This window comes from Cetorhinus maximus, chromosome 13, assembly GCF_964194155.1.
Source record: "Cetorhinus maximus chromosome 13, sCetMax3.hap1.1, whole genome shotgun sequence".
NCBI lineage: Eukaryota > Metazoa > Chordata > Chondrichthyes > Lamniformes > Cetorhinidae > Cetorhinus > Cetorhinus maximus.
The window spans coordinates 38,428,806-38,456,030 of record NC_135891.1 but is presented as its reverse complement, the minus strand read 5'-3'; the positions used below and the strand labels follow the sequence as shown (position 1 = coordinate 38,456,030).

General features: G+C 44.0%; 1 protein-coding gene across 2 annotated transcripts in view; it reads right to left on the bottom strand.

Annotated features, from left to right (window-relative positions):
* Window positions 1-27,225, bottom strand: part of gmeb2 (glucocorticoid modulatory element binding protein 2) — a 91,257-nt gene that overhangs the window by 58,766 nt on the left and 5,266 nt on the right. For both annotated transcript variants that reach the window (XM_078555296.1, XM_078555297.1), the window contains exon 2: window positions 13,973-14,145. In XM_078555296.1, coding sequence (XP_078411422.1) covers window positions 13,973-14,103 — 131 coding nt within the window. In that variant the 5' untranslated portion in view covers window positions 14,104-14,145. The remainder of the gene's footprint in view (window positions 1-13,972; window positions 14,146-27,225) is intronic.

Below are 27,225 nucleotides of genomic sequence, written 5' to 3'. Positions count from 1 at the left end.
TCTACAGCTGCTGACCCCCTGTAAAAACGCTCCTGACAGCAGAGGGGCAATTTTAGTTTTAAGCTTGAGCATCCTTTCCACACCTGCCACTAATAAATGCAAGAAAAGTGTGCCATCCACATCAGGCATAATGAAAGATAATTTAAAAAAGACCAATAGTTGTGTGAAATTGAACCTCCCAGAGAGATGGGAGTTCGCAACTTGGATTTATGCTATGCTTCGTGGCTGCCACAAGAAATATATGCAAGAGTTAGGAGCACACTTACCATTCCCTTTCTCAATATACCGGCAAACTTGTTCCTTGTTTGCAGCCAGATGCGAAGGACCTGGGTGACCACATTGAATGAGGCCATGGAACTTGCACCTATGTTTTTAGTGAAGAGTAGTCTTCAATTCAATCCTTTGGTGTACCTCCTGCAGCTGGAGTTCCAAATCTTCAACATTAAATGGAGCAATGCTGACCATAAATCTTCATAGTGCCATTGTAATAAATTTCTCCACCTCTCTGTCCCCAGCAAACCTCCGCTTGCCCAGCTAACAACTTCTCCTTTAAGGAATAGAATCACACAGAATCACAGAATCTTAACGGCACAGAAGGAGGCCATTTGGTCCATCATGTCTCCACCAGCTCTTCAAAGGAGCATTATGGCCTCATGCCATTTGCCCTGCCTTTTCCCCATACCCTTGCACATTGTTTCTATTCAAATAATCATCTAATGTCCTCTTGAATACCTCGACTGAACCTGCCTCCACCACACTTCCAGGCAATGCATTCCAGACCTGAAAGTCTTTTCTCACGTCACACTTGCTTCCTTTGCAAATCACTTTAAATCTGTGCCCTGATACTTTTACAAGTGGGAACAGCTTCTCCCTACCTACTCTGTCCAGCCCCCTCATGATTTTGAGCATCTCTATCAAAACTCCTCTCAGCCTTCTTCTCTCCAAGTAGAACAGTCCTAACCTCTCCAATCTATCCTCATAGCTGAGGTTTCTCATCCCTGGAAGCATTCTTGTAAGCCTCTTCTGCACTCTCTCCAATGTGTTCATATCCTTCCTATAACATGGTGCCCAGAACTGTACACAATATTCCAGCTGAGGTCTAATGAGTGTCTTATATAAATTCAGCGTAACCTACTTGTTCTTGCACTCCATGTCCCTATTAATAAAGCCCAGGATACTATATGCTTTATTAACTGCTCTCTCCACCTGTCCTGCCACCTTCAAATGACCTATGCACATATACACCCAAGTTCATCCCTTCAAAATTTCATCCCTTATTTTATATTGCCTGTCCATGTTCTTCCTACCAAAATGCATCACCTCACACTTCTCCGCACTGAACTTCATCTGCCACTTATCTGCCCATTCCACCAACTTGTCTATGTCCTCTTGAAGTTCCACACCATCCCCCTTGCAGTTCACACCACTCCCACACTTCGCATCATCCACAAACTTTGAAATTGTGCCCTGTACACCAAGATCTAGATCATTAATATATATTAGGAACAGCAAGGGTCCCAATACCGACCCCTGGGGAACTCCACTACAAACCTTCCTCCAGCCCGAAAAATATCCATTGACCATTACTCTCTGTTTCCTATTCATCAGCCAATTTTGTATCAACATTGCTCCGGTCTCTTTTATTCCATGAGCAATAACTTTTCTCACAAGTCTGTTGTGCGGCACTGTGTCAAATGCCTTTTCAAAGTCCATGTACACCACATCAACAGCATTACCCTCATCGACTTTTTCTGTTACCTCCTCAAAAAACTCCAGCAAGTTAGTTAAACATGATTTCCCCTTTAGAAATCCATGTTGGCTCTTCCTTATCAACCCATATTTTTCTATGTGACTACTAATTCTTTCCTGAATAATTGTTTATAGCATCTTGCCCACCACTGAAGTTAAACTGACTGGTCTGTAATCGCTGGGCTTATCTTTACACCCTTTTTTGAACAAGGGCAGAATGTTTGCAATTCTCCAGTCCTCTGGCACCACCTCTGAGTCTAGGGAAAACTAAAAGATTATGACCAGTGCCCCTGCAATTTCTACTCTCGCTTCCTTCAGTATCCTTGGTTGCATCTCATCCGGTCCCAGAGCCTTGTCAACTTTAAGTACCGACAGTCTATTCAACACTTCCTCCTTATCAATTTTGAACCCTTCTAATGACAGAGTTTCCTCATCTATCACCATGGCCTGGGTAGCATCTACCTACTTGGTAAAGACAGATGCAAAGTATTCATTTAATACCTCAGTTATGGCCCCTTCATCCATTTGTAAATTCCCTTTCAGGTCACTAATCGGCCCTACTTCTCTTTTTACCACCCTTTTACTATTTATATGCCTATAGAAGACTTTGGGATTCCCCTTTATGTTGGCTGCCAGTCTTTTCTCATAATCCCTCTTCGCTTCTCTAATATGCTTTTTCACCTCCCGTCTGGACCTTCTGTATTCCTTTTGGTTCTCAATTGTATTTTCTAACTGACACCTGTCATAAGCGCACTTTTTCTTCTTTATCTTAATTTCAATCTTCTTTTTTATCCAGGGAACTCTGAATTTGTTTGTCCTACCTTTCCCTTTCGATGGAATATACCTTGACTATGCCCGAACAAATTCTTTTTTGAAGGTAGCCCATTGTTCAGCTACAGTTTTCCTGCCAATCTTTCGTTCCAGTCTGTTTGGCCCAGCTCCATCTTGCCCCATCGAAGTCAGCTCTTGTCCAGTTAATTATTTTTACTCAGGAATGCCTGTCGTCCTTTTCTATCATCCTAAAATGTACAATACAATGATAACTGTCTCCTAAATGCTCCCCCAATGACACTTGATCTACTGCCTCATTTCCAAGAACCAGGCCCAACAGTGTGTCTTTTCTTGTTGGATTGGACACATACTGCTGCAGAAAATTCTCCTGAACACAATCTAGGAACTTTTGCCCCTCTCCGCCCTTTACACAACCACTGTCCCAGTCTACATTTGGGTAATTAAAGTCCCCCATATTAACTGCTCTATCATGCCTGCATCTCGCTGTAATTTCCTTGCAGATTTGTTCTTCTTCATCCTTCTCACTATTTGGCGGTCTATAGACTACACCAAGCAATATAATTGCACCCTTTTTGTTCCTTAGCTATAGCCAAATTGATTCTGTCCTTGAACCCTCTGGGACATCCTCTTTCTCCAGCACTGCAATGCTCTCCTTAACCAATACCGCCACCCCTCCTCCTTTCCTATCTCTTCTGAGCACCTTGTACCTGGAAATATTTAACACCCAGTTCTGCCCTTCCTTGAACCAGGTCTCTGTTATCGCAAAAAACTTCATATTTCCACATGGCAATCTGCACCTGTAACTCCCCAATCTTATTTACTATACTCTGTGCATTCAAATGCGTGCATAGTAACCCTGATTTAGGTTTTGTTACTTTAGCTACAGCCCTTAGAACTGCTGTTTCACTAGATTTTCTAATTTTCAGACAATTGTACTAAAAGTCAAGCTCTCTGGACAAGCTTTTCCTGTGCTTGTAGCCCATTCAAATTAAAAGGGGAACTCCAATCAGAAAACTGAGTCAGGCTTGCCCTCCCCCTCTGAGCTGCAGGCATATGTAGGTCTGCTCATCATCAGCTCAACCTCATTATCCCCATCATCAAAAAAAAAAGGACTTTAGTATACAGTTAACAAATAAACAGCTGTTTCTGTTAGCTTAAGGTATTGCTAAACATATGATGTGTGATATTTCTGACAACAGAACAGAAAAATAGTGCAGCACCCTGTAATCAAGACACCTAGTAATGAACTATGGCATGAACAACTTATAGGACCATTCATTTGGCTTTCCTACTGATGGCAAAGAATAAAATACACTAAAAGTAAATTTCCATAAAATTGTGATTGTACTATTTATTGTCCAGTAATGATTTTCTTTATGGTTTAAGAGTTAGTTTTCTTTTTAAATACATTTTCTTTTTAAATCTATTGCTGGAAAGGATTCACAAATAGAAAATATGATCAGGTCAAATTCAGTAAGTAGTGTACGTTATCTGTGGTTAAGCCATGAGTGAATGCACTTTTAAAATTTTGACCATTTACTGGGTCTTGCAACCAGTGTAATGTCCTTTCTGTTTTCTCACAACCATTCTGAATATTACATAAATAGCACACGAACTGTATTCCTCTAAATGAAGGTGGACCAGTATTTGGTTACTTCAGGCTACATTGGTGAAAGTATGCTGAGTTCAAAAATGTCTGTCACAAACAAGCTACATAGTATATATTACTTAATATTTACCTTGCAGCTGCAGCTATTATTTATTATTTGTTAATACATATAAGGGATATCAATCTTTGGGAAGGGAAGACTGGTAACCAGTTATACATGGGTCATGTATAACATAGGACAGATACAAAGAAGAGCTCATTCCACTCTACCTTAATTACAAAGAGTACCAATGTGAATATCAATTTACTACACTAGCCATCGTTGTGAGTTGCCAAAGTGAAGTCAACACTATAGTATCAGGTCATGGTCATATTTGTGCTGTGGATTCATATTAGCTGACAGCTTGACCAAGTTCAAACTTATTTGACTCAAAATTTTTAAACCAATAGAGTGGAGTCATCATGTGGGTTGTTTCAAGTCCAGGGTCTAGAGCTAAAAGGGTTGTATTGTAACCCACTGCACAATCTACTCCCCAGATGCATTTACAAAAGCAAATTGCTGCAGATGCTGGAAATCTGAAATTTTGTCATTTAATTTCTCCTACCGTACACAATATCAAAGGCCTTCCCTTTTGTTCTTTTTCCCCAACTTGCTCCTTTACATTTGCTCAAAACCTATTACATCACTAACTTTTCCCAGATCTGAAATGCTAACTCTGTTTCTCTCTCCACAGATGTTGCCAGGCCTGCTGAGTATTTCCAGCATTTTCTATTTTTACCCCAGATGCATCTGTTCAGTACTCAGGACACAGGCCTCCAAAACAGTACTTCTAGCAGCTGCATCCGAATCTAAATTCTCAGGAATTCCACTAAAAGCATCATGTTTCAAATAAGATCTTTCATAAATCTGCACTGTTCAGTTTGCTTAAGTGAATTTTCACAGTTTTGCACTATAGGGCTCAATTATTGGAGGATTTTGCTGGTACCCTTTACTAAGCTTCCAAAAGTCATAACTTAATAAGATCCACGATCTGATGAACATCATGGCCTGGATTTTCCCAACAACAGAGAGGCCGCTCCATTCTGGATTGATTGGTGTTAAGCCCACTACAATTCACTATTTTATTGATGAGCTCGACAATGATGTTGGAGATAAGATCAGTAAGTTTGTAGATGATCGTAAAATGTGTGCAAGAGTTAAGACTGTAAAGGAGCACATCTTGTCAAAAAGATTTAGATTTGCTAAGGAAATGGGTGAACAATGAACAAATGGCATTTAAACCAAATAAATGCAGTGCCAGGCATATAAGTGGGACTAACATATAATTTACAGGATGTTATACTGAAAGTGGTTGAGAGAGAAAAGGATCTAGGTCAGGCTTGTCCAACAGATGGCCCACAAGCTGCACTGTGGCCCGCGAAGCCTTCCAGAGCCATTCAGATCGGTAAGTGAAACTGAAAATTTCTGCAAGGAGCTGCTCTTCCAATCACAGCCAGGCTGCGATTGAAGGAGCAGGGAACATCGGCAGCTGTGAATATGTGGAGTTAGAGAGCGAGACTGTGGGGTGCGCAGGGCCACGCTTTCCCCCCGCTTCCTCCCCAAGCTCTCACCACTTTCCCCCGCTCTCCCCCCGCTTCCCTCGCCTTGCGCCGCATTCCCCCAGCTCCCACTGCTTTCCCACAGCCCTCGGAGTGCACACGCAATTGGGCGCCACCTCACTCCATCTCTTCCCCTCTCATCGCACCCCTTCCTCTGCTGATTTAGTGAGTGAGGGAAGGTGAGTGAGCGAGGGTGAGTGCGGGTGAGTGAGGGGCGGGAGAGTGAGGGGCGGGAGAGTGGGTGGTTTACACACAGACAATGTCCCTGAACCATAAAATAGGTGGATTTTCAACTAAGATTCTGTTACAGCACATACCAATTTGTCTTAGCAAAACTGGAGCATTGAACACCCACCCAAATGGATTACTGACATCGCTTTTACTGTAAACATCCAATCCAGATATCTGACTGACCTAATGTTTACTGTTATTACCCATCCGAATACAGGACTGACTATTCTTATAATGTTAATTATAAATGTGTGTGACAGGCGTGCGTGTGTGTGTGTGTGTGTGTGTGTGTGTGTGTGTGTGTGAGAGGCGGCGTGTGTGTGCGCGCGTGTGTGTGAGAGGCGGCATGTGTGTGTGTGAGAGGCGGCATGTGTGTGTGTGAGAGGCGGCATGTGTGTGTGTGAGAGGCGGCATGTGTGTGTGTGAGAGGCGGCATGTGTGTGTGTGAGAGGCGTGCGTGTGTGCGTGAGAGGCGTGCGTGTGTGCGTGTGCGTGAGAGGCGTGCGTGTGTGCGTGTGCGTGAGAGGCGTGCGTGTGTGTGTGTGAGAGACGTGAGTGTGTGTGAGAGGCGTGCGTGTGTGCGTGCGCGTGAGAGGCGTGCATGTGTGCGTGCGCGTGAGAGGCGTGAGTGTGTGCGTGCGCGTGAGAGGCGTGCGTGTGTGCGTGCGCGTGAGAGGCGTGCGTGTGTGTGCGCGTGAGAGGCGTGCGTGTGTGTGTGCGCGTGAGAGGCGAGCGTGTGTGTGTGCGCGTGAGAGGCGAGCGTGTGTGTGTGCGCGCGTGAGAGGCGTGCGTGTGTGTGTGTGTGCGCGTGAGAGGCGTGCGTGTGTGTGTGCGCGTGAGAGGCGTGTGTGTGTGTGTGCGCGTGAGAGGCGTGCGTGTGTGTGTGTGCGCGTGAGAGGCGTGCGTGTGTGTGTGCGCGTGAGAGGCGTGCGTGTGTGTGCGCGCGTGAGAGGCGTGCATGTGTGTGTGCGCGTGAGAGGCGTGCGTGTGTGTGTGCGTATGAGAGGCGTGCGTGTGTGTGTGCGCGTGAGAGGCGTGCGTGTGTGTGTGCGCGTGAGAGGCGTGCGTGTGTGTGTGTGCGTGAGAGGCGTGCGTGTGTGTGTGTGCGTGAGAGGCGTGCGTGTGTGTGTGTGCGTGTGTGTGTGTGAGAGGCGTGCGTGTGTGCGTGTGAGAGGCATGCATGTGTGCGAGAGGCATGCATGTGTGCGTGTGCGTGAGAGGCGTGTGTGTGTGTGTGTGTGTGCGTGAGAGGCGTGCGTGTGTGTGTGCGTGTGTGTGAGAGGCGTGCGTGTGTGTGTGCGCGTGTGTGAGAGGCGTGCATGTGTGCGTGCGAGAGGCGTGTGTGTGTGCGCGTGTGTGAGAAGCATGCATGTGAGAGAGGCGTGTGTGTGTGTGTGAGAGGCATGCGTGAGTCTATGTGTGTGTGTGTGAGAGGCATGCGTGAGTCTGTGTGTGTGTGTGAGAGGCACGTGTGTGTGAGGCGTGCGTGTGTGTGTGTGTGAGAGAGGCATGCGTGTGAGAGGCATGTGTGTGTGTGTGTGTGTGTGAGGCGTGCATGTGTGTGTGTGTGTGTGTGAGGTGTGCGTGTGTGTGTGTGTGTGTGAGAGAGAGGTGTGCGTGTGTGTGTGAGGTGTGCATGTGAGGTGTGTGTATGTGTGATGTGTGAGGTATGCATGTGGTGTGCGTGGGTGTGTGTGAGAGAAAGAGGGAGCAATGAGTGTGTGAGAGAGAGGGGTGAGTGTGCGAGAGGGAGGGCTGAGTGTGCAGGAGGGAGGGGCGGTGAGTATGTGTGTGTGTGAGAGAGACAGAGGGGTAAGACTGAGGGGAGAGTGTGTGTTTGGCTCACTCCCAGTCTCAGGGTTCTCATTCACCCTCACCCCCACATACCATCATGTACTCTCACCCACTCTCACAGTGTGTGTGTGCGTGTGTGTGTGTGAGAGGCGTGCGTGTGTGCGTGTGAGAGGCATGCGTGTGTGCGAGAGGCATGCATGTGTGCGTGTGCGAGAGGCGTGCGTGTGTGTGTGTGCATGAGAGGTGTGCGTGTGTGTGAGAGGCGTGCATGTGTGTGTGCGAGAGGCGTGTGTGTGTGCGCGTGTGTGAGAAGCATGCATGTGTGAGAGAGGCGTGTGTGTGCGCGTGAGAGGCGTGCGTGTGTGTGTGCGCGTGAGAGGCGTGCGTGTGTGTGCACATGAGAGGCGTGCGTGTGTGTGCGCGTGAGAGGCGTGCGTGTGTGTGTGCGCGTGAGAGGCGTGCGTGTGTGTGTGCGCGTGAGAGGCGGTGAGAGTGAGTGAGTGAGCATCCAAGACTGGGATTGAGCTGGACACACAAATTCTCACCCTTTCACACACTAATGGTCATCTGCATTTATTACTCAATTTTTTTAAATTATCAATTTATCGTTTTGACATTTTTTGCTCAGCAAGTTGTTTCTTTTCATACATCAGCTTTTTTTTTAAACTCGTTTAATGTTGCGCCAAACCTTATCTTTCCGAAATTTGCTCATCGGCCCCTTGAGTGAGAAAATAACTGACATGTGGCCTCTCCACCACCCCCCGCCAAGCGAACAGGTTGGACAAGCCTGATCTGGGTGTTACTGCGCACACACACTGAAGGTTCACGATTAATGTAGAGAAGAAGCCACAGCTAAAGCAAACAGGTATTTGATTATATTAAGCAATCCTTCAGTGCAAATCAAAGGACATCAATCTATTATTACACAAATCATTGGTTAGACCTAAAGCACTGTGCCATGTTATGTCCCCTCACAAGGTGAGTGATTTTGTGTCATGGAGGTGGTTTAAAAAAAAGCTAGAAGAACGATTCCTAGCTTAAAGAACTATAGTTACTCAAGTAAACTTAAAAAGCTGAGTCTACTTAGTTTAGAGCAGCACAGATGAAGGCAACCTTATAGAGGCATATAAAATAATGAAACTGATTGCCTTTTGATAAAATATTTCAGATTGGAGACTGTAGAGAAACAGGGAACATGGATTTAAACTGTACAAAAGTAGGAATAGGCTAGATGTTGGGCAGTTCATTTTCTCAGAGAGTAGTGAGCCTCTAGAATGCATTGCTAGCTTGTGCAGTGTGTGCTGGGTCTCTTGTTAAGAAACTATCATATTTTTAATAATAGTATTGAGGGATAATGTTATTGTAAGCTTATGGGTGTGAGTGTGGATGGTTCCGTCTGTGTGACTGATTTAATTGGATTAGAGTCAGATCGACTGTAAGGTTGAAATTATCAAAAGAGTTAGGCGTAAATCAGACTTTTCAAATGGAGATGGACAAGCTAGGATTATGGATCCATAGATAAGGTGCGAATGAAATTTGCATTTTTAGATAAGTGAAGGGGTTGTTTGATTTTCAAAGGGATGGTAGGATGATTATAACTAACAAGATAAACAAGGCCACGCTTTATGTTTATTTTTCCTCCAAAAGAGGCCATACTGACAACATGAAAGATTTATATATTATAGGAAAAGCAAATTTCCGAAGGCATGTAGAACAATGGGATTTTACACATTAGAGAGAGAAACATATATAAAGAAGGGTGGAAGGCTATGTGGTGGGGTGGCCATGTAAAATCTTGAAAGGTACACCTTGTGGCAGACTTGGAAGAAGCCCTAGCCACTCTGCAGGAAGAAGTGCTGTTCCAGAAAATAAAGTTGTGTTACAAGCCTTTGGAATTCCACTGTCAGGTGAACTTGGTGATAACCTTGCTGGATTGATTTTATAATTTCAAATCTATTTTGGACTGCTGCCTTAAAGGGGGTGTGTAATTGGGAGCCTGCTTAGTTAAGAATTTTGGAAACTGTTAAGACTAAATAACCACGTGAGTGTAATCTTGTGTGCGTTTATTGTTCTGTTTTATTTTGTAAATAAATGTTTTAATTTTTAAAATCACTAAAGGTGCTAGTGGACTCATTACTTCTGAATTCAGTGCACAAATCTTCTCGTAATAAAAACAAATTGTGAAACCATTGTGATAGCATGGCCACTTTTCCTTGTGGATTTGGTCCGCCTGGCACCTATCACCTGCCACATCATAACACTCTGCACACCTTCAAGAGGGAGCTGGACTAGTTCTTGGCTGGGGCATAGATCGCATCATATAGAAGGTAAATGGATTAAGTTAGCCTATGCATGGTCCAGTGAAATGTCTTGGGATATTTTATTATGTGAAAGGTGCTACATAAATGAAAGTTATTGTTGATGTGGTTCTCCATGACTGGTTTTGATCAGCTAAAAGGAATTTTCAATATGTATTTTCCCTTATTGGCCCTGGGCTTTGTTTCTGTTCTTTTTTGCCTCTCCCAATCGCCAGTGATCGGAATGAGCTATTTACTTGTGCTCTCTAAGCACATTTGATGAAGATTCTACAAAACATTTTTGATTGGTAAACCAGGAGCTGGTGATCTTAGAGTGCTTGAATTTAATCTCAGGCTTTTGAGCCAAGAACGGAGTAGCAGAACAAATACCTCCAGAAACTAAGCCTTTTGATGTCATGATGCAAAAATGTGCTCAGTTCAGAAATGTTTGCATTCAGTGTAAGGTTCTGTACATTTCAAACTTTTGCACATACTGGCTTGCAGAAGCTCAGTTAAGTATTAAAAACAGAAGGTTCTAGGAAAACTCAGCAGGTCAGGCAGCATCTGTGGAAGGAGAAACAGAGTTAACATTTCAAGTCCAATATGACTCCTCTCCAGAACTGAAGGGAGGTAGGAATGTGATGGGTTTTATGCTGTTGAAAAAATGGTGGAGCAAAAGAAGGTCAGGGAGAGGTTAGAGGGCAGGGGAGATTAAATGACAAAGATGTCATCGAACCAAGGGCAAAGGGAATGGTAATTATAGTTTTAAAGAAGAAAAGAATTGGTCCAGGTGTGATTAGCAGAATAAAGGTCAATGCTGTCTGAAAGCAAAAAACATTATAACAAAATACAGACTGGCACGTGAAGGGAAAAAAAATTCAAAATGGAGAACAGAGTTCATGGTCCTAAGTTGTTGAAATCAATGTTGAGTCCAGAGGGATGTAAAGTGCCTAATCAGAAGATGAGGTGCTGTTCCTCCAGGTTACATTGAGCTTCACTGGAACATTGTAGCAGGCCAAGGACAGAAATGTGAGCATGAGAGCAAGATCGCAAATTGAAGTGGCATGCAGCAGACGATCGGGGTCATGCTTACGGACTGAGTGAATGTGTTCTGCAAAGCGATCACGCAGTCTGCGTTTGGTCTCCCCAATGTACCACATTGTGAGCGGCAAAAACCATAGGCTAAATTGAAAGAATTCCAAGTAAATTGCTGCTTCACTTGGAAGGAATGCTTCAGGCCTTGGACAGTGAAGAGGGAGGAGGTAAAGGGGCAGATGTTACATCTCCCGTGATTGCATGGGGAAGATCCATGGGAAGGGGATGAGGTGTTGGGGGTGATAGAGGAGTGGACCAGAGTCACGGAGGAAACAGTGCCTTCAGAATGCTGCCTGGAGAGGGGAAGGGAATATGTGTTTGGTGGTGGCATCATGCTGGAGTTGGTGGGAATGGCGGAGGATGATCCTGTGAATACAGGGGCTGGTGGGGTGGAAAGTGAGAACAAGGGGAACCCTAATCATGGTTCTGTGAAGGACAGGAAGGGGTGAGAGCAGAAAATGGGTCTACCACAGTTGAGGGCCTTGTCAACCAACAGTGGCAGGAGTGGGGGGGGTAGGTCATCGGCTGAGGAAAAAGGAATGTCAAAAGCGCCATTGTGGAAAGTAGCATCATCAGAACAGATGCGACAGAGACAGAGAAACTGGGAGAACGGAATGGAGCCCTTACATGAAGCAGGGTGTGGGGAGGTGTAGTTGAGGTAGCTGTGTGAGTTGGTGGGCTTGTAATGAATATTAGTAGAAAGTCTATCACCATAAATGGAGACACAGAAGTCAAGGAAGGGAAGTGCTGAGGATGGACCATAAGAAAGAGCTGGAAATTGGAAGCAAAATTGATGAATTTTTCCAATTCTTGAATTGACACCAATACAATCATCAATATACCAGAAAAAAAGAGTTGTGGGAGGGGGTGCGAGTAGGAGTGGAACAAGGAATGTTCCACATAGCCCACAAAAAGACAGGCATAACTAGGGCCCATGTGGGTACCCATAGCCACGCCTTTTATTTGAAGGAAGTGAGACAATTTAAAGGAGAAATTGTTCAATGAGAGAACAAGTTCAGCCAGGGAGAGGAGGGTGGGGATTGTTCAGGCCGTCGTTCAAGGAAGAAACAGAAAGCCTTCAGACTGTCCTGGCGGGGGAGAGGGATTGGATATCCATAGTGAAGAGGAAGCAGTTAGGACTAGGAAACTGGAAATTGTTGAAATGACGTAGGGTATCAGAAGAATCACAAATGTAGGTGGGAGGAAACTAGGCAAGGGAAGAAAAAATAGAGCCAAGATACTATCCTAGTAGACCCATCATTTCAGCCTGCTCCTGCCCCACTGAACTTATTTTTCTTCTAATCTTGACTCTATTTTTGTCCCCTTGTCTAGTCTCTTCCTACCAACATTCGTGACTCTTCTGATGCCCTCTGTCATTTTAAAAGTTTCTGATTTCCTGGCTCTAACAGTTTCCTCCTTACCATGGACATCCAATCTCTCTACACTTCCATCTTGTGCCAGGATGGTCTAAGGACTCTCCATTTCTTCCTCGAATGGAGGCCTAACCATTTTCCATCAACAACCTCCTCCGCCTGGCCGAACTTGTACTCTCATTGAACAATTTCTCTTCTAACTGCTCTCACTTCTAATAGTTGTTTGGTAGTAATATGGCTGAAAAAAAAAGACAATTTTTGTTGAAGCTTTACATCTTGCACTCATCAGGACAATTCGCTAGAAAATACCAATGTTAGGGGAAACAACATATTTGTACTGTATGAAAAGAGAGTGCTGATTGGTTGGCAAGTGCCCTCTACCAATACCCACCCCCCCAACCCCCCAAGTGCTAGTCTGTACCTTGTTCCCATGTTTTTGCTTTCAGACAGTACTGACTGACCTTTAGTTTACAATTCACATCTACTCTGGACCAATCCTTTGTTTCTTTGATACTATCATTACCACTCCCTTTGCCTTTGGTTCCATGACATCTTTGTCATTTAATCTCCCCTGCCCTATAACCTATCCTTGACCTTCTCTTTTGCTCCACCTGCCCCTCCTCCCTTTTTCAACAGCATAAAACCCATCACATTCCTACCTCTCTTCAGTTCCAAGAAGATATTGGGCTTGAAATGTTAACTGTTCCTCTCTCCACAAATGCTACCAGACCTGCTGAGTTTTTCCAGCACTTTCTGTTTTTATTTCAGATCTCCAGCATCCGCAGTATTTTGCTTTTATCTCAATTAAGTATTACCTTCTTACCAAAAGATTGGCAATGCACATCAGCAAAACATGAACTTTTACAATCTAGATTAATAGCTAAATAAAGTAAACAGTGACTAAGGTGAAGCCAACTCTTCAGATCTTCAGAAGTTGAAATGTGATTCAACACCGACAGCCTCAAAACTGCACATTTCTTTCCAAATGGAATACTGCCAGTCATCATCTCACTATCTCCATGGCAAAAGACACAGTTATTGTGATTTTCTGACTCACGATTTCCACAGAGCAGATAGATCCATAAAGCACTGCTAACTCAAGTTACTAACCCTGTCAGATTACTCATTAACATGTTATAATCAAAATCCGTGAAGACAAACCATTCATGGTACACCATACTGCAGAATTGAGTTTATCCCTTCCTGTTAAAGAAAATCCCGTTTAAAAGATGATTACTGTTTCTTCTACAGTAATCTAACTTTTAAATGAAAGTAATTAAAATAATTGGGTTGCAACAATGTTAATTGTTTCCCAAACCTAAAGTTGCAATAAGCCAACAGTTGTTTAGATCAGTGTCTAGAGAATTTGGAAGCATTTTAAGATTTGATGACTAGACTAAATACAAACAAGAATCTAGAGCACGTCTCCTTACCTAGGCTGTGTTGATTTGAAGTCTACCAAAACCGTTTTAACCTCTTCAACTGCATTTCCATCTGATGGGGTATCAGGTGTTGTTACGACAACCACCTCCTCCACGTGAACACTGACGTCTGGAGTAGCCATAGCTGTAAGTTTTAGGTAAGTCGATGACAGAAGGTTGTCCAGCTAAAAGGAAAGCATAAGTTCAACAAATTACTAAGTTTACAAAAAGAGTACAGTATGAGTCATTTGATTAACTGGTCAATGAAGAGAAACAAGCTTAATGCTTCAGTGTTAAAACACATTTCAACCCTTGGCTTTATAAAGGCATAGTTTAGTTATTTTAATTAATTAACTGGCAATCATGGTCTAAGGCATAAACTATAAATTTCATAGAACTGACTGGCAGCAGTCAGTGTTAACTTGAAGATCTTCAGCATGCACCAAAAACATATGTGGGCTGATTCTCTAATCAGATGCTTCCAGCTAGGAGCAGTGCTTACAGGAAACCTGTAAGCCTGCAAACTTTGATTATTGGCACATTGAAATTAAAGGCCATAAAATTAGTAGCTGCTGACCTTCAGATTTCCAACTAGCATTCTCTGCGAGCCCCATTCTTACTTAAAAATGCCTGGTCAAGAAATCAACGTTATAGTCTTTTTCAGATTCTAAGTCAGCTAGATTGGATAGCCCCTGAAAACATGTATGGGAATAGCAATATACAGTTAAGTGTGCCTGTTAAATGTAATGCAAGCATCATGTCAACTTGGTGCTGCCTGTTCATTTGAATGGTTGTTGCCTACAGCCAGCATGAACTACACTGTTCTTTGGCTGCACCCATCAGCAGAGGGCTCAAAATCGTAACTTGCTAACAGCAGTTAAAGCTAGGCTGAACCCCTTAAAGAGAGGAGCACTGTGGCTGGAGCAGGTGCTGGCAGTTGTGCAGGAAATTAGTCTGACCTGTGAAACTAAAACAAAATGGGTCAACATGGGCGACAGTGGACAATAAGGTTTTCTGACGCTACATCAGAGGTCTTGGTGGAGGAGGCAGAATGTGGCAAAGATATCCTGTATCTTGAGGGAGCCAAGTCTCCAGATGTGCTATCAAAAGGCAGTGGAAGCAGATAGCCATGTAGGTCAAGGCCAGGAGTTAAACCCCGGGGGTCTGGATGCAGTGCCACAAAGTGTTCGAAGACCTGATATGTGGTCAAGGTTAGCGAATGCATCTTTAAATGTCATATCTCGCCACTACACTACTAAACTCAGGTACTGCTCAATTCACTCACCTACCAACACCTTACCAAGGTCAGGGGGATTACGCTGAAATTCGGAAAGCTGTCCAACAGACTAGTCCACCAACAACCTGACAGTTATATTCAGAGAGTCATATCTGACATCTGCCACGCTTACCTGGTCTGTCCTACATGTGACTCCAGGCCCACACAATATGGTTGACTCCTAACTGCCTTCTGAAATGGCCTAGTTGTTACAAACTTCTACAGAAAAGTCAAAAAGGAATAAAGCCAAATGAACCACTGACATTGGCCAAAGCATTGGAAACAGCAACGGCACAGCATGCACAACTGATCCTGAAAATTCCTCCTTAATAAAGTATGGGGGCCTGTGCCAAAATTTGGAGAGCTGTCCCACAGAGTATTCAAGCAACAGCCTGACCTAGTCATACTCACAGGAATCATACCTCACAGTCCCAGGCATCTCCATCACCATCCCTGGGTATGTCCTGTCCCACCGCAAGACAGACCCACTGGAGGAGGCTGAACAATGGTGGGAGGGTGTGGGTGTGGACATCATGAAGTTTCAATGCATTAGGTCCAAAGTGGGCAAGAAAATCTCTTGCCGATTACCACCTACCACCCTCCCTCAGTTGATGAATCAGTACTCCCGTAAGTTGAACACCAATTGGAAGAAACACTGAGTAGCAAGGGCACAGAATGTACTTTAAGTGGGGGACTTCAATGTCCATCACCAAGAGTGGCTTGGTAGCATCACTACTGACCAAGCTGGCTGAATCCTACAGGGCTTATTCGCCAGTCTGGGCATGTGGCAGGCTGTGAGGGAATCCACAAGAGGGAACCGACTTGACCATAACCTCACCAATCTACCTGTCACAGATGCATCAGTCCATGACAATATTGGCAGGAGTGACCACCGCATCTCCTTGTGGAGACTAAGTGCCATCTTCACTCTAAGGATATCGTCCATCGTTTTGCATGACACTGCCACCATGCTAAATGGGGTAGATACAGAACAAATCGGGCAACTAAAAACTGAGAATCCATGAGGCGCTGTGGGCCATCGGCAGCTGCAGCAGAATTATATACAATCACAATCTGTAACCTCATGGCCCGGCATATCCTCCACTCTACCATTACCACAAGCCAGGGATTAACTCTGGTTCAATCAGGAGTGCAGGATGGCACGCAAGGCTTACCTAAAAATGAGGTTCCAACCTGGTGAAACTACAACACAGGGTACATGCCAAACAGGAGAGGCAGAATGCTATACATAGAGCCAAGCAATCCTACAACCAATGCATCAGATCTAAACTCTGCAGTCCTGCCACATCCAGTCGTGAATGGTGGTGGACAATTAAACAACTTACTGGAGGAGGAGGCTCCACAAATATCTCCATCTGCAATGACGGGGGAGCCCAACATATCAGTGCAAAAGGCAAGACTGAAGCATTTACAACCACCTTCAGCCAGAAGTGCTGAGTGGATGATCCATCTTAGCCTCCTCCTGAGGTTCCCAGCATCATAGATGCCGGTCTTCAGCCAATTCAATTCACTTCATGTGATATCAAGAAACAGCTGAAGGCAATGGATATAGCAAAGGCAATGGGCCCTGACAACATTCCAACTGTAATGCAGAAGACTTGTGCTGCAGGATGAGCCATTCCCCTAGCCAAGCTATTCCAGTACAGCTACAACACTGGCATCAGCCTGACAATGTGGAAAATTACCTGGATATGTCCCAAAAAGCAGGACAAATCCAATCCAGCCAATTACCACATCAGTCTATTCTCGATCATCAACATAAGTGATGGAAGGTGTCATCAACAGTGGTATCAAGCAGCACTTTCACTGCAATAACCTGAGCACCGATGCTCAGCTTGCCATCCACCAGGGCCACTTGGCTCCTGACCTCGTTACAGCCTTGGTTCAAATTTGGACAAAAGAGCTGAATTCCAGAGGTGAGGTAAGAATGACTGCACTTGAGATCAAGACAGCATTTGTTGGAGGCCAATCATCTCAGCCCCAAGACATCACTGCAGTAATTCCTCAGGGTAGTATCCTAGGCCCAACCATCTTCAGCTGCTTCATCAATGACTTTCCTTTCATTATAAGTGGAGATGTTCACTGTTGATTGCACAGTGTTCAGCACCATTCGTGAATCCTCAGATAATGAAGCACTCTGTGTCTGTATGCAGCAAGACTTGGACAGCATTCAGGCTTGGCCTGATAAGTGGCAAGTAACATTCACACCACACAACTGCCAATCAATGACCATTTCCAACAAGAGAGATTCTAACCATCTCCCCTTGATGTTCAATGGCATGACCATTGCTGAAATCCTCCCTGCCCCCGACAAACATCAGCCTGAGGGTACCATTGACCAGAAACATGACTGGAATAGCCATATAAATATTGACTACAAGAGCAGGACAGAAGTTGGGAATTCTGCAATGAGTAACTCATTGCCTGACTCCTTAAATCCTGTCCACCATCTGCAAGGCGCAAGTCAGGAGTGCGATGGAATACTGTCCACTTACCCAGATGAATACAACTCCAACAACACTTAATAAGCCTGACACCATTCATGACAAAGCAGCCCACTTGACTGGTGCCCCATCCACCACCTTAAACATTCACTCCATCCGCCACTGACGCACAGTGGCAGCAGTGTGTACCATCTACAAGATGCACTGCGCAACTCACAAAGGCTTTTTCAACAGCACCTTCCAAACCTGCAACCTGTACCATCTAAAAGACTGAGGGCAACAGACACATGGGAACACCGCCACCTGCAAGTTCCCCTCCGAGGCTCACACCATTCTGACTTGGAACTATATCACCATTCCGTCACTGTTGCTGGGTCAAAATCCTGGAACTCCCTTCCTAACAGCATTGTAGGTGTATCTACACCATATGGACTACAGTGCTTCAAGAAGGTAGCTCACCACCAACTTCTGAAGGGCAATAAGGGATGAGCAACAAATGCTGGCCTTGGCAGCGACCCTCACATCCCATGAAAGAATACAAAAAAACTGCACTCTTTTAAGAGAATAGATCAAAGGTGCAATCTGCACTTGATGAGACAGTGAGCATGAATGGCCTGCAGTCAGTATAGGGGATAAGTATGGTGTGGGTGTCAGTTCGCTGGAGCGCAAGGTCACAGAAGTATCACTGCATCGGGCTCAGGTGAACACTTTTGGCAGGCTACAGAAGAAAGCTGATGGGCTGCACAATGAAATATATGGTGTATTGCTAAGCCTGTCAGAAAGTCTGTGGTCAATGTCAAGGAGCACCAGCTTGGCACAGGACTTTGCACAGAGGTTGGGATGCATCCTTTCCAGTGTGGAAGTGATAGCCAACTCCGCTCGCACAGTTGTGGAACCAATTATGATGCAGTAATTGTTGACTGATGTTGCTGCAGCGGAAGCTCAGACTGCTCTTGTATAATCTCAGCTTGCTGCCATCCTGGCTGTGAATTAAAATGTGCAAAGGGACTTTCAGGATGTTGTATCAGTCCAGATATCTGTCCTTCCAACCGATTACTAAGATTGCTGAGGCACTGCTTCAGGGAAGTGGCACTGGCATCATGGAGCATGAACCTGTAGTCCACTCTCAAGAAGACAGCATTTGTCCTCCAACGCCTGCCACTGTCAGTGCCCTTGCTGGTTCCTGTCAACTAGCCAGTCCAGACTGCTGCTTCCCAAGCCAAGAGGATGCAGTCCACAGCCAGGCCTTCGAAGCTCAAGGGACTCCTCCAAAGCAACCTTCTACTGAAAATCAGCAGCCTTTCACCAATCATGTTGCAGCCACTGTACTAACTACAAAGGACTAGGGCTGGCAAAAGGATATGGAAGACAGCCACTAAGGGACTGCACAGGGTGATCAGTTGACTTTTGCATGCCATATGGTATGATCCAATTCATAAATTTAGTTCACAGAAGGCCATTCGGTCCATTGTATCTGTCCTTGCTCTCTTAAGGAGCCATTCACATATTGCCACTACTCCACCTCTCCCCACATCCCTACACATTCCTCCTTTTCAGATATTTAGCAAATTAGAAAATGTGGAAAAATTTACCACAGGAGGCCACTCTACCCATCGTGTCTGCACTGGCTGAAAAATAAGCCACCCAATCTAATCCCATTTTCCAGTACTTGGTCTGAAGCCCTGAAGGTTATGAGACTTCAGTTGTATATCGAGTGTTTCTTTTGTAGTGGCTTTTATTTTTGCATCATGGTCAATCATGGGATGATCAGTGACAAAGGGAAAGTCAGGTGAGAGACAGTTGGGGAATGGGGAATTGGAGTTGCAGTTACTAGTATTACACTCAAATGAGTTGTCCAGACAGCCTGGGCAGAAATGGGCTGTCCAGGTTGCCTCCTCCTTTTCTCTCATTCTGTTCCGCCTCAAACTCCTGCTCCTCAGATATTCACTGTACAGTTGGTGGTGATGGCTGTGCCATGTGATAGTAAGGTTGTGCAACATGCATGCCTTTCATTGTATGCACGATACACACGTGTACAGGACTTGTGTACAGGAGACATGAGCCAAGTCATCAGCAGATAGCCCATATGGTTTGCTGATGTGGTTCAAGTGCAGCTGGCACAGCAGACTAATGCAGAATAAAGGTATCATGGCGATTTAATCTATAAAACTATTGGATATACCATTATTTTGAGACCATTGTGCATTGGTTTCGTTTCTGATCAGCTTGTATTGGTTTCTATTGTATGTCAACATCAAAATGGTGGAATAACTGCTGAGTCAGATCCCAATCAGATTTCTGAACATAACAGAGAGGAGGCTTTTTTTTTATTGTTTTGGTTTGTTCGCTATTCCTATAAATCCAGTTAATCTACATTAGCAGTTTTTGTTTTTAAAAAATGCCAGCTGCAGTTCAGATTCTTCTACCCAGCTTATTCCATTTTTCCACATTTCCCATTACACCTGTTTCAGGTCAGAGAGAGGAATAATTGGATCTTAAGTAATGTCAAGTCATCGGTTCAATCACATACAAATTGAACCAGACAGTTCCTTCTTTTGCAAATTCTAGTAGTCAGATATCCAAAATCTAGAAAGTCCTAGTAATTCTGTTGCTGGACATAAAACCAGCAAACCTGTTGGAATTGAAGGATCAATCTTAAAATTAAAAAGGGAAGGAACAGATTAGTTTGAAACTCCCAAAATTGAAATTTCCAAGAGATTTCAGTAGTAATAAATTTTAATAATTTAAGAGATTTTAAAAAGTGCCCTAAAGAATCAGCTTAAGAGTTGCAGTTATTTTATAACTATTATAATCATTTTTTTTTCCTCTGGTTCGTTGTTTAATATTTAATAACTGAGACAAGGTTTGATTGACTATTCCACCACTCTCAAAGACTAGAGCGAGATCTTACACAGGCACAAAACATACTTCCATACGGTGAACTTCTTCACTGTTTTCAGCAGACTAATGGTATTGGAACAGCACTGAATTGATTTTTAATGAGGAAACTTGGGTTTAAGCAATTTGCGTCACTTGTGTGTCTTTAGAATTATTTCCACCATGTTTCCTCAAAGTACCTGGATGAGCACTTGGCACATCATAACATTCAAGGCTATGGGCCAAGTGCTGATAAATGGGATTAGGTAGGTAGGTCAGGTGTTTCTCACGTGTCAGTGCAGACTCGATGGGCCGAAGGGCCTCTTCTGCACTGTGTGATTCTGTGAAATGTTTTTAAGCCTTTCTACAACCATCCAGCAACTTCCTTGTTGGGCTCATTTATGCATGTGCCAATATCACTGTAAACACAGGTTTCCTGCATTTGCCTCCTTTGCACACTGCATAAGCTAAACTTAAATATATGAGGTGTGTCATAAGCCCAGGAGCAGTAATGGCACGCATACACAATGTCATTGGTTTCAACATCACAGTTAGGTAGTGAAGAGAGAAAGAGAGAGAGAGAGAGAGAACACTGGCTTCTCCACATCACAATTATGCTGTCCATAAAGCAACACCTCCCCCTTCCCCCAACTACATACACAGGAAGGATTCCACTCTAAAAATGTGTTTTGGTACCACACAGTGAATCCTTCATGTCAAAGCTCAGAATGCAGTAAGCCGCCATGACACCTTCATCCTTCAGCATTTGGCACTTCCTGATCTCAAGAAGAAAGCCACATCAACGGATGGTTAACGGGCAACAAGGCACAGCGCTGACTGCCATGGCTGATGGTCCCCTCACAAACAAAAGCAGATGAGCAATACTTTAAGGCATATATGCTACAAGCTGGTGATTGAGAAGACCATTAGGAAACTGAAAGCACATTTTTGCTGCCTGGATAGGTTGGAAACGGTTCCATACAATCAACAAGAGTTATCATTGCCTGCTGTGCTGGTCACAATTTGTCTTTCAGGAAGAACTACAATTTGATAGGGCTGAAGAAGCAGCACTGGTTCTGAAGGATTATGAGCTTCAGAGAGTAGACTTCAGAGTGACATCCATCCAGAGGAGTTCCAACTCTTAGCTGCAGGAGGCATTAGAGGACAGATAGTCTCTTCTCTATATGATTCAATCTACCTGGATATCACAGCTTGACATCCTTCTCCTTCACTTGCAACTAAATAGGCCTTCCCTCAAACCATTACCTATCCTACTACATGATGACACATCAGCCATCTTTACCTGATTTGTCATCCTACTCTTTCCTAAGACACTGCTTCCCCTGCATGTCTATGCATGCCTTTTAAATACTTATTTCTAGCACTTCTGCTAAGTGCCACCTGAGGGTCAGGATCACAAGGGATGGTTAACTCCTCTTGCAGTATATCAAGATCAAGTGACTGAGGTGGCTATAGACTCATGGCAGCTGACTCCTGGCACAAAACCACTGCTGCATATATGTTTGGAGGGTGCTCCTGGGCAGCTGGTCTCAACTCTCATGCTTCACTGGAATGGTGATATGAGGGGAAAAGCTGGGGCCTGACATATGCTACTGTCCTGCTGTCCTGAGAGAGCTACATCATGTGCTGAGCTTCCTGGCTGGCTTGATCCACATTATTACCATCTTCCTCCTCTTGTGGTACCCATTGCAATGGTGGATATGCATGAAGGACGGTGGCAGTTTAAGAATAGTTTTAGCCTTGGGATTAAGGAGACATAAAAGGGAGAAGATTCTGTCCTTTGTGATATTTCAGAGATGCTAAGGCATCAGTGTAGGTGCTCAGTCAGCAAACCAGAACCAGCAAGATGCCAGGGACCTCACCATCTCCCACAGCAAGAACTGAGTGCCTATGAGCTGCATGGCCTTGTCCCTAAAGAGGATAAGGTACTTAAGGTTGGAGAAGTCCTCCACCCCCAGCCCAATAGTTTACCAATAATGAGTATTGTGTGCCAATTTGTCTGACTAAAATATAGCGACTGAGGGTAAGGCAAGCAGTGTGTGTGCCAAGTGTCATAGGAGCTGTGAATAAGAGAAACAGGGATAAGGACATTAAAGTTGAAGAAGCAGTTTTAGGGTTGTGCATGCAAACAAATGCCAGGAGGGGAGGTGGATAGCCATCAAACAAAATACAGAATTGAAGCCCCTTAACCAAATGTCAATGTGTAATTGTTGTTTAAGTGTAGCTTTTAAAAAGGTTAAGGAAGGTGCCCAGGTTGGGCAAGGAACAAAAGGGAGATTTATCCAGTGTTATAATGCCTGTCCTGCTGAGGAAGTGAAGCTTCTTGTAGCTCTGTCCTATAGGCATGTGTGAGGGAGCAAGTAATCACCTCATTCCAGGTCCACAAATTATAATTCTGGGTGGCTTGGTGACACTCACACTCCATAATTTGGCCACACTTTTTTCAATGTACCCTCCCCAGGAGGGCTTGAAGAGTTGAAGGAGTGAAGTTAAACATTCTTCTCCTCTGACTTGGTGCTTTGCCTTACAGGTACTGTATTTGGAAACAGAGAGTCCTTGAATATTCATGTTTCTGTCCTTGTAGAAACATTACCAAGACTTGCAGCGAGAAATGAGAGAAATGAAAGGTCTAGCATTGTTCCTGTCTTATCTGTTTGTTCATGAGTTCTGCTGAAAAGTGTAGGCTGTGCAGTGGATTAAAAAGGCTGTGGAGGTTTCTTGTTCATTCAGATACGTACATTTCTCTTACACCAACCCCTGAACAAATGGGTATGCAAGTGTACATATCCAAGAAGCTTCTATACATCTCCCTCCAAAAGCCATTTATGGATATTACACATTTCAAAGAAAAAAGGGACAACAGCAGTGTAAATTACATCTAGGAAATTCTAAGCCAATAGTTTGTGAAGAGGACATAAGCAGGCTACAAAAAGATATAGATACAGAAACAAAAATTGCTGGAAAAACTCAGCAGGTCTGACAGCATCTGTGGAGAGGAAGAGAGAGTTAACATTTCGAGTCTGTATGACTCTTCATCAGAACTGGTTAAGTTCTTCTGATGAAGAGTCATACGGACTCAAAACGTTAACTCGGTCTTTCTCTCTACAGATGCTGTCAGACCTGCTGAGTTTTTCCAGCAATTTTTGTTTTTGTTTCAGATTTCCAGCATCCGCAGTATTTTGCCTTCATCATAAAAGATATAGATAGGTTAAGTGAGTGGGCAAAGATTTGGCAAATGGAGTATAATGTGGAAAAATGTGAAATTGGCCATTTTGGCAGGAAGAATAAAAGAGGAGCATGTTGTCTAAATGCTGAGAGATTGCAGATCTCTGAGGTGCAGAGAGATCTGGGTGTCCTAGTGCATGAATCACAAAAGACTCGTATGCAAGTACAGCAAGTAATTAGGAAAGCTAATAGAATGTTATCATTTACTGCGATTGAATACAAAAGTAGAGAATTTATGCTTCAGTTGTACAGGTCACTAATGAGACCACATTTGGAGTACTGTGTGCAGTAGTGGTCACCTTATTTAAGGAAGGATGTAAATGCATTGGAAGCAGTTCAGAGAAGGTTTACCAAAGACCTGGAATGCGTGGGTTATCTTATGAGGAACAGACTAGGTTTGTATCCACTGGAGTTTAGAAGAGTAAGAGACGACTTGATTGAAACATATAAGATCCTGAGGGATCTTGACAGGGTGGATGTGGGGAGGATTTTTCCTCTTGTGGAAAAATCTAGAACTAGGAGCTTCTGTTTAAAAATAAGGAGTCGCCCATTTAAAACAGAAATGAGTGAAATTTTTTCACTGAGGGTCATGAGTCTTTGGAACTCTTCCAGGAAGGGCAGTAGAAGCAGAGTCTTTGCATACTTTTAAGGGAGAGGTGGGTAGATTCTTAGCAAGCAAGGGTGATAGGTTATCCGAGGTAGGTGGGATGCAGATTTCAGGTTACTATCAGATCAGGCATGATCTTCTTAAACGGTGGAGCAAGCTCAAGGGGCCAAATGGCCTACTCCAGCTCCTTGTTCATATGTTTCTACATTTAAAAAGAAAGCACTCTCAAATTATGGGGAGTTGGAAATCACTCAAGAGTAACTAAACTTTGAGGGCTGAAATAATCTATTCGAAGGACAAGAAAGATCAAATATGTAAAACATTCACTTGGTACATCATCTGGGTTTGACACTATATAACTCCAGTGCACTGGATTAAAATGTCCCCAGGTAGCCCATAGCCAGCTACTGTAACAGGTGTTTTGCCAATAACGTTTCAAACTCCATAGCTACAGTCCTCAGAGCAGTAGCACAGCATAAACAAATCTTATTAAAAGCGGGACAAATCCAACCTAGCCAATTACTGTCCCATCAGTCTACTCTTGATCATCATCAAAGTGATGGAAGCCATTGTCAACAGTGCTATCAACTGGCACTTACTCAGCAATAACCTGCTCACTATTTGGGTTCCATCAGGCCATTCAGCTCCTGACCTCATTTCAGACTTGGTCCAAGCACGGACAAAAGATCTGAACTCAAGAGGTGAGGTGAGTGACTGCTCTTGACATCAAGGCCACATGTGACCAAGTGTGACATCAACAAGCTAAATTGAAGTCAATGCGAATCGGGGGGAAACTCTGCTGGTTGGAATCATACCTAGCACAAAAGGAAGATGGTTGTGGTTGTTGGAGGTTAATCATCTCAGCCCAGGACATCACTGCGGGGATTCATCAGTGTAGTATCCTTGGCCCAACCATCTTCAGCTGCTTCATCAATGACCTTCCTTCCATCATAAGGTCAGAAGAGGGACGTTCGCTGATGATTGCACAATGTTCAGCACCATTCACAACTCCTCAAATACTAAAGCAGTCCATGTCCAAATGCAGCAAGACCGGGACAATATCCAGGCTTGGGCTGACAAGTGACAAGTAACATTCGCACGACACAAGTGCCAGGCACTGACCATCTCCAACAAGAGAGAATCCAGCCATCTCCTCTTGACATTCAATGGCATTACCATCACTGAATCCCCCACTATCAACATCTTGGGGATCACCATTGACAAGAAACTGGACTGGACCAGCCATATAAATAGTGTGGCAGGTCACAGGCTGGGAATTCTGCGGCGGATAATTCACTTCCTGACTCACCAAAGCCTGTCCACCACCTACAAGGCACAAGCCAGGAGTGTGATGGAATACTCTCCACGTGCCAGGATGAGTGCAGCTCCAACAACACTTAAGCTTGACACCATCCAGGTCAAAAAAGCCTGCTTGATTGGCACCCTCTCCACCACCTTAAATATTCACTGCCTCCACCACTGAAGCACAGTGGACAGAGTGTGTACCATTTATAAAATGCACTGCAGCAGCTCACCAAGGCTCCGTTGACAACACCTTCCAAACCCGCGGCCTCTGCCATCTAGGGTAGCAGATAAATGCGAACATCACCACCTGCAAGTTCCCCCTCCAAGCCACACACCATCCTGATTTGTAACAATATTGCTGTACCTTCACTGTCACTGGGTCAAAATCTTGGAACTCCCTGCCTAACAGTGCTGTGGGTGTTCCTACAAGACATGAGCTGCAGCAGTTGAAGAAGGCAGCTCACCATCACCTTCTCAAGGGCATTTAGGGATGGGCAATAAATGCTGGTCTAGCCAGCGACACCCACATAGCATGAATAAATAATTTTTTTTTTAAAAAAAGGTTGTAAATGAGTTACTATTATTGATTTATTTACTAAAGCAACTGGTGAGACTTCTCCAAAGCAGAGAACCTCTGTCCAGAGATCAACATGCTAACAAATAGGTATTATAAATTACATACCTGGAACTGAAATTAGTCACTTGTGGAACTCTCTGGTAGCTATTTGTGACAAGCTGCTCAAATGTTGTGCTACATTCATACTTTGAGTTCAAGAGTTTGACCAGTGGTGGGTTTGGACTAACATCTCCCCACCACTGTTGCAAATCAAAAATGGGTTTAAAACATAAGCATCAAAAACATGACGGTTTTGTGGCAAGTTTTAATTTCTTTCAGGATACATACAATCTCATAGGGCTCACTTTGTACAAGTATTTCGAATACTGGACATCTTCAGCTATAATTATGGGTGAAAAAAGTGTATTCTATTTTTTAGGGTCTCATTATGAAATGTAAAAACAACTGTATTCACTGTTGTGGCTCTTCAATATGCCTTACTGTTGGCAATATGATCTTGGCAAGCATTCCAATGCACATACATGCCTAGAGGTTCAGAAGCCAGTGTAAACACAGCTCACTGAAAAGTACATTTTTTCCTTGTGCCAAACTGTGGTCACCACAAGAAGTCTCTGTGCTGAACATTTACTAAGCCCAAATCTGTAGTAGGGCAAATCCACAGTTGTGATTGTGTTATGGGAGTATAAACCAGCATTATTCAATCCAGAGTGCTGCCTTGCACATCTCAGAGACTGGTCTAATGAAAATATCCTCCTAGAGGAAATAGCTTTAACTTAAACTACATTCATGAACAAAGCACAAGTATACATGTGTGTGTTGGTCATAGGACCATTAGTATAAATATGATGTGAGGGTTCGAATGAAAACAGTACCCTTTCCACATAAAAAGCAATGCATAAATTACATGTCTTT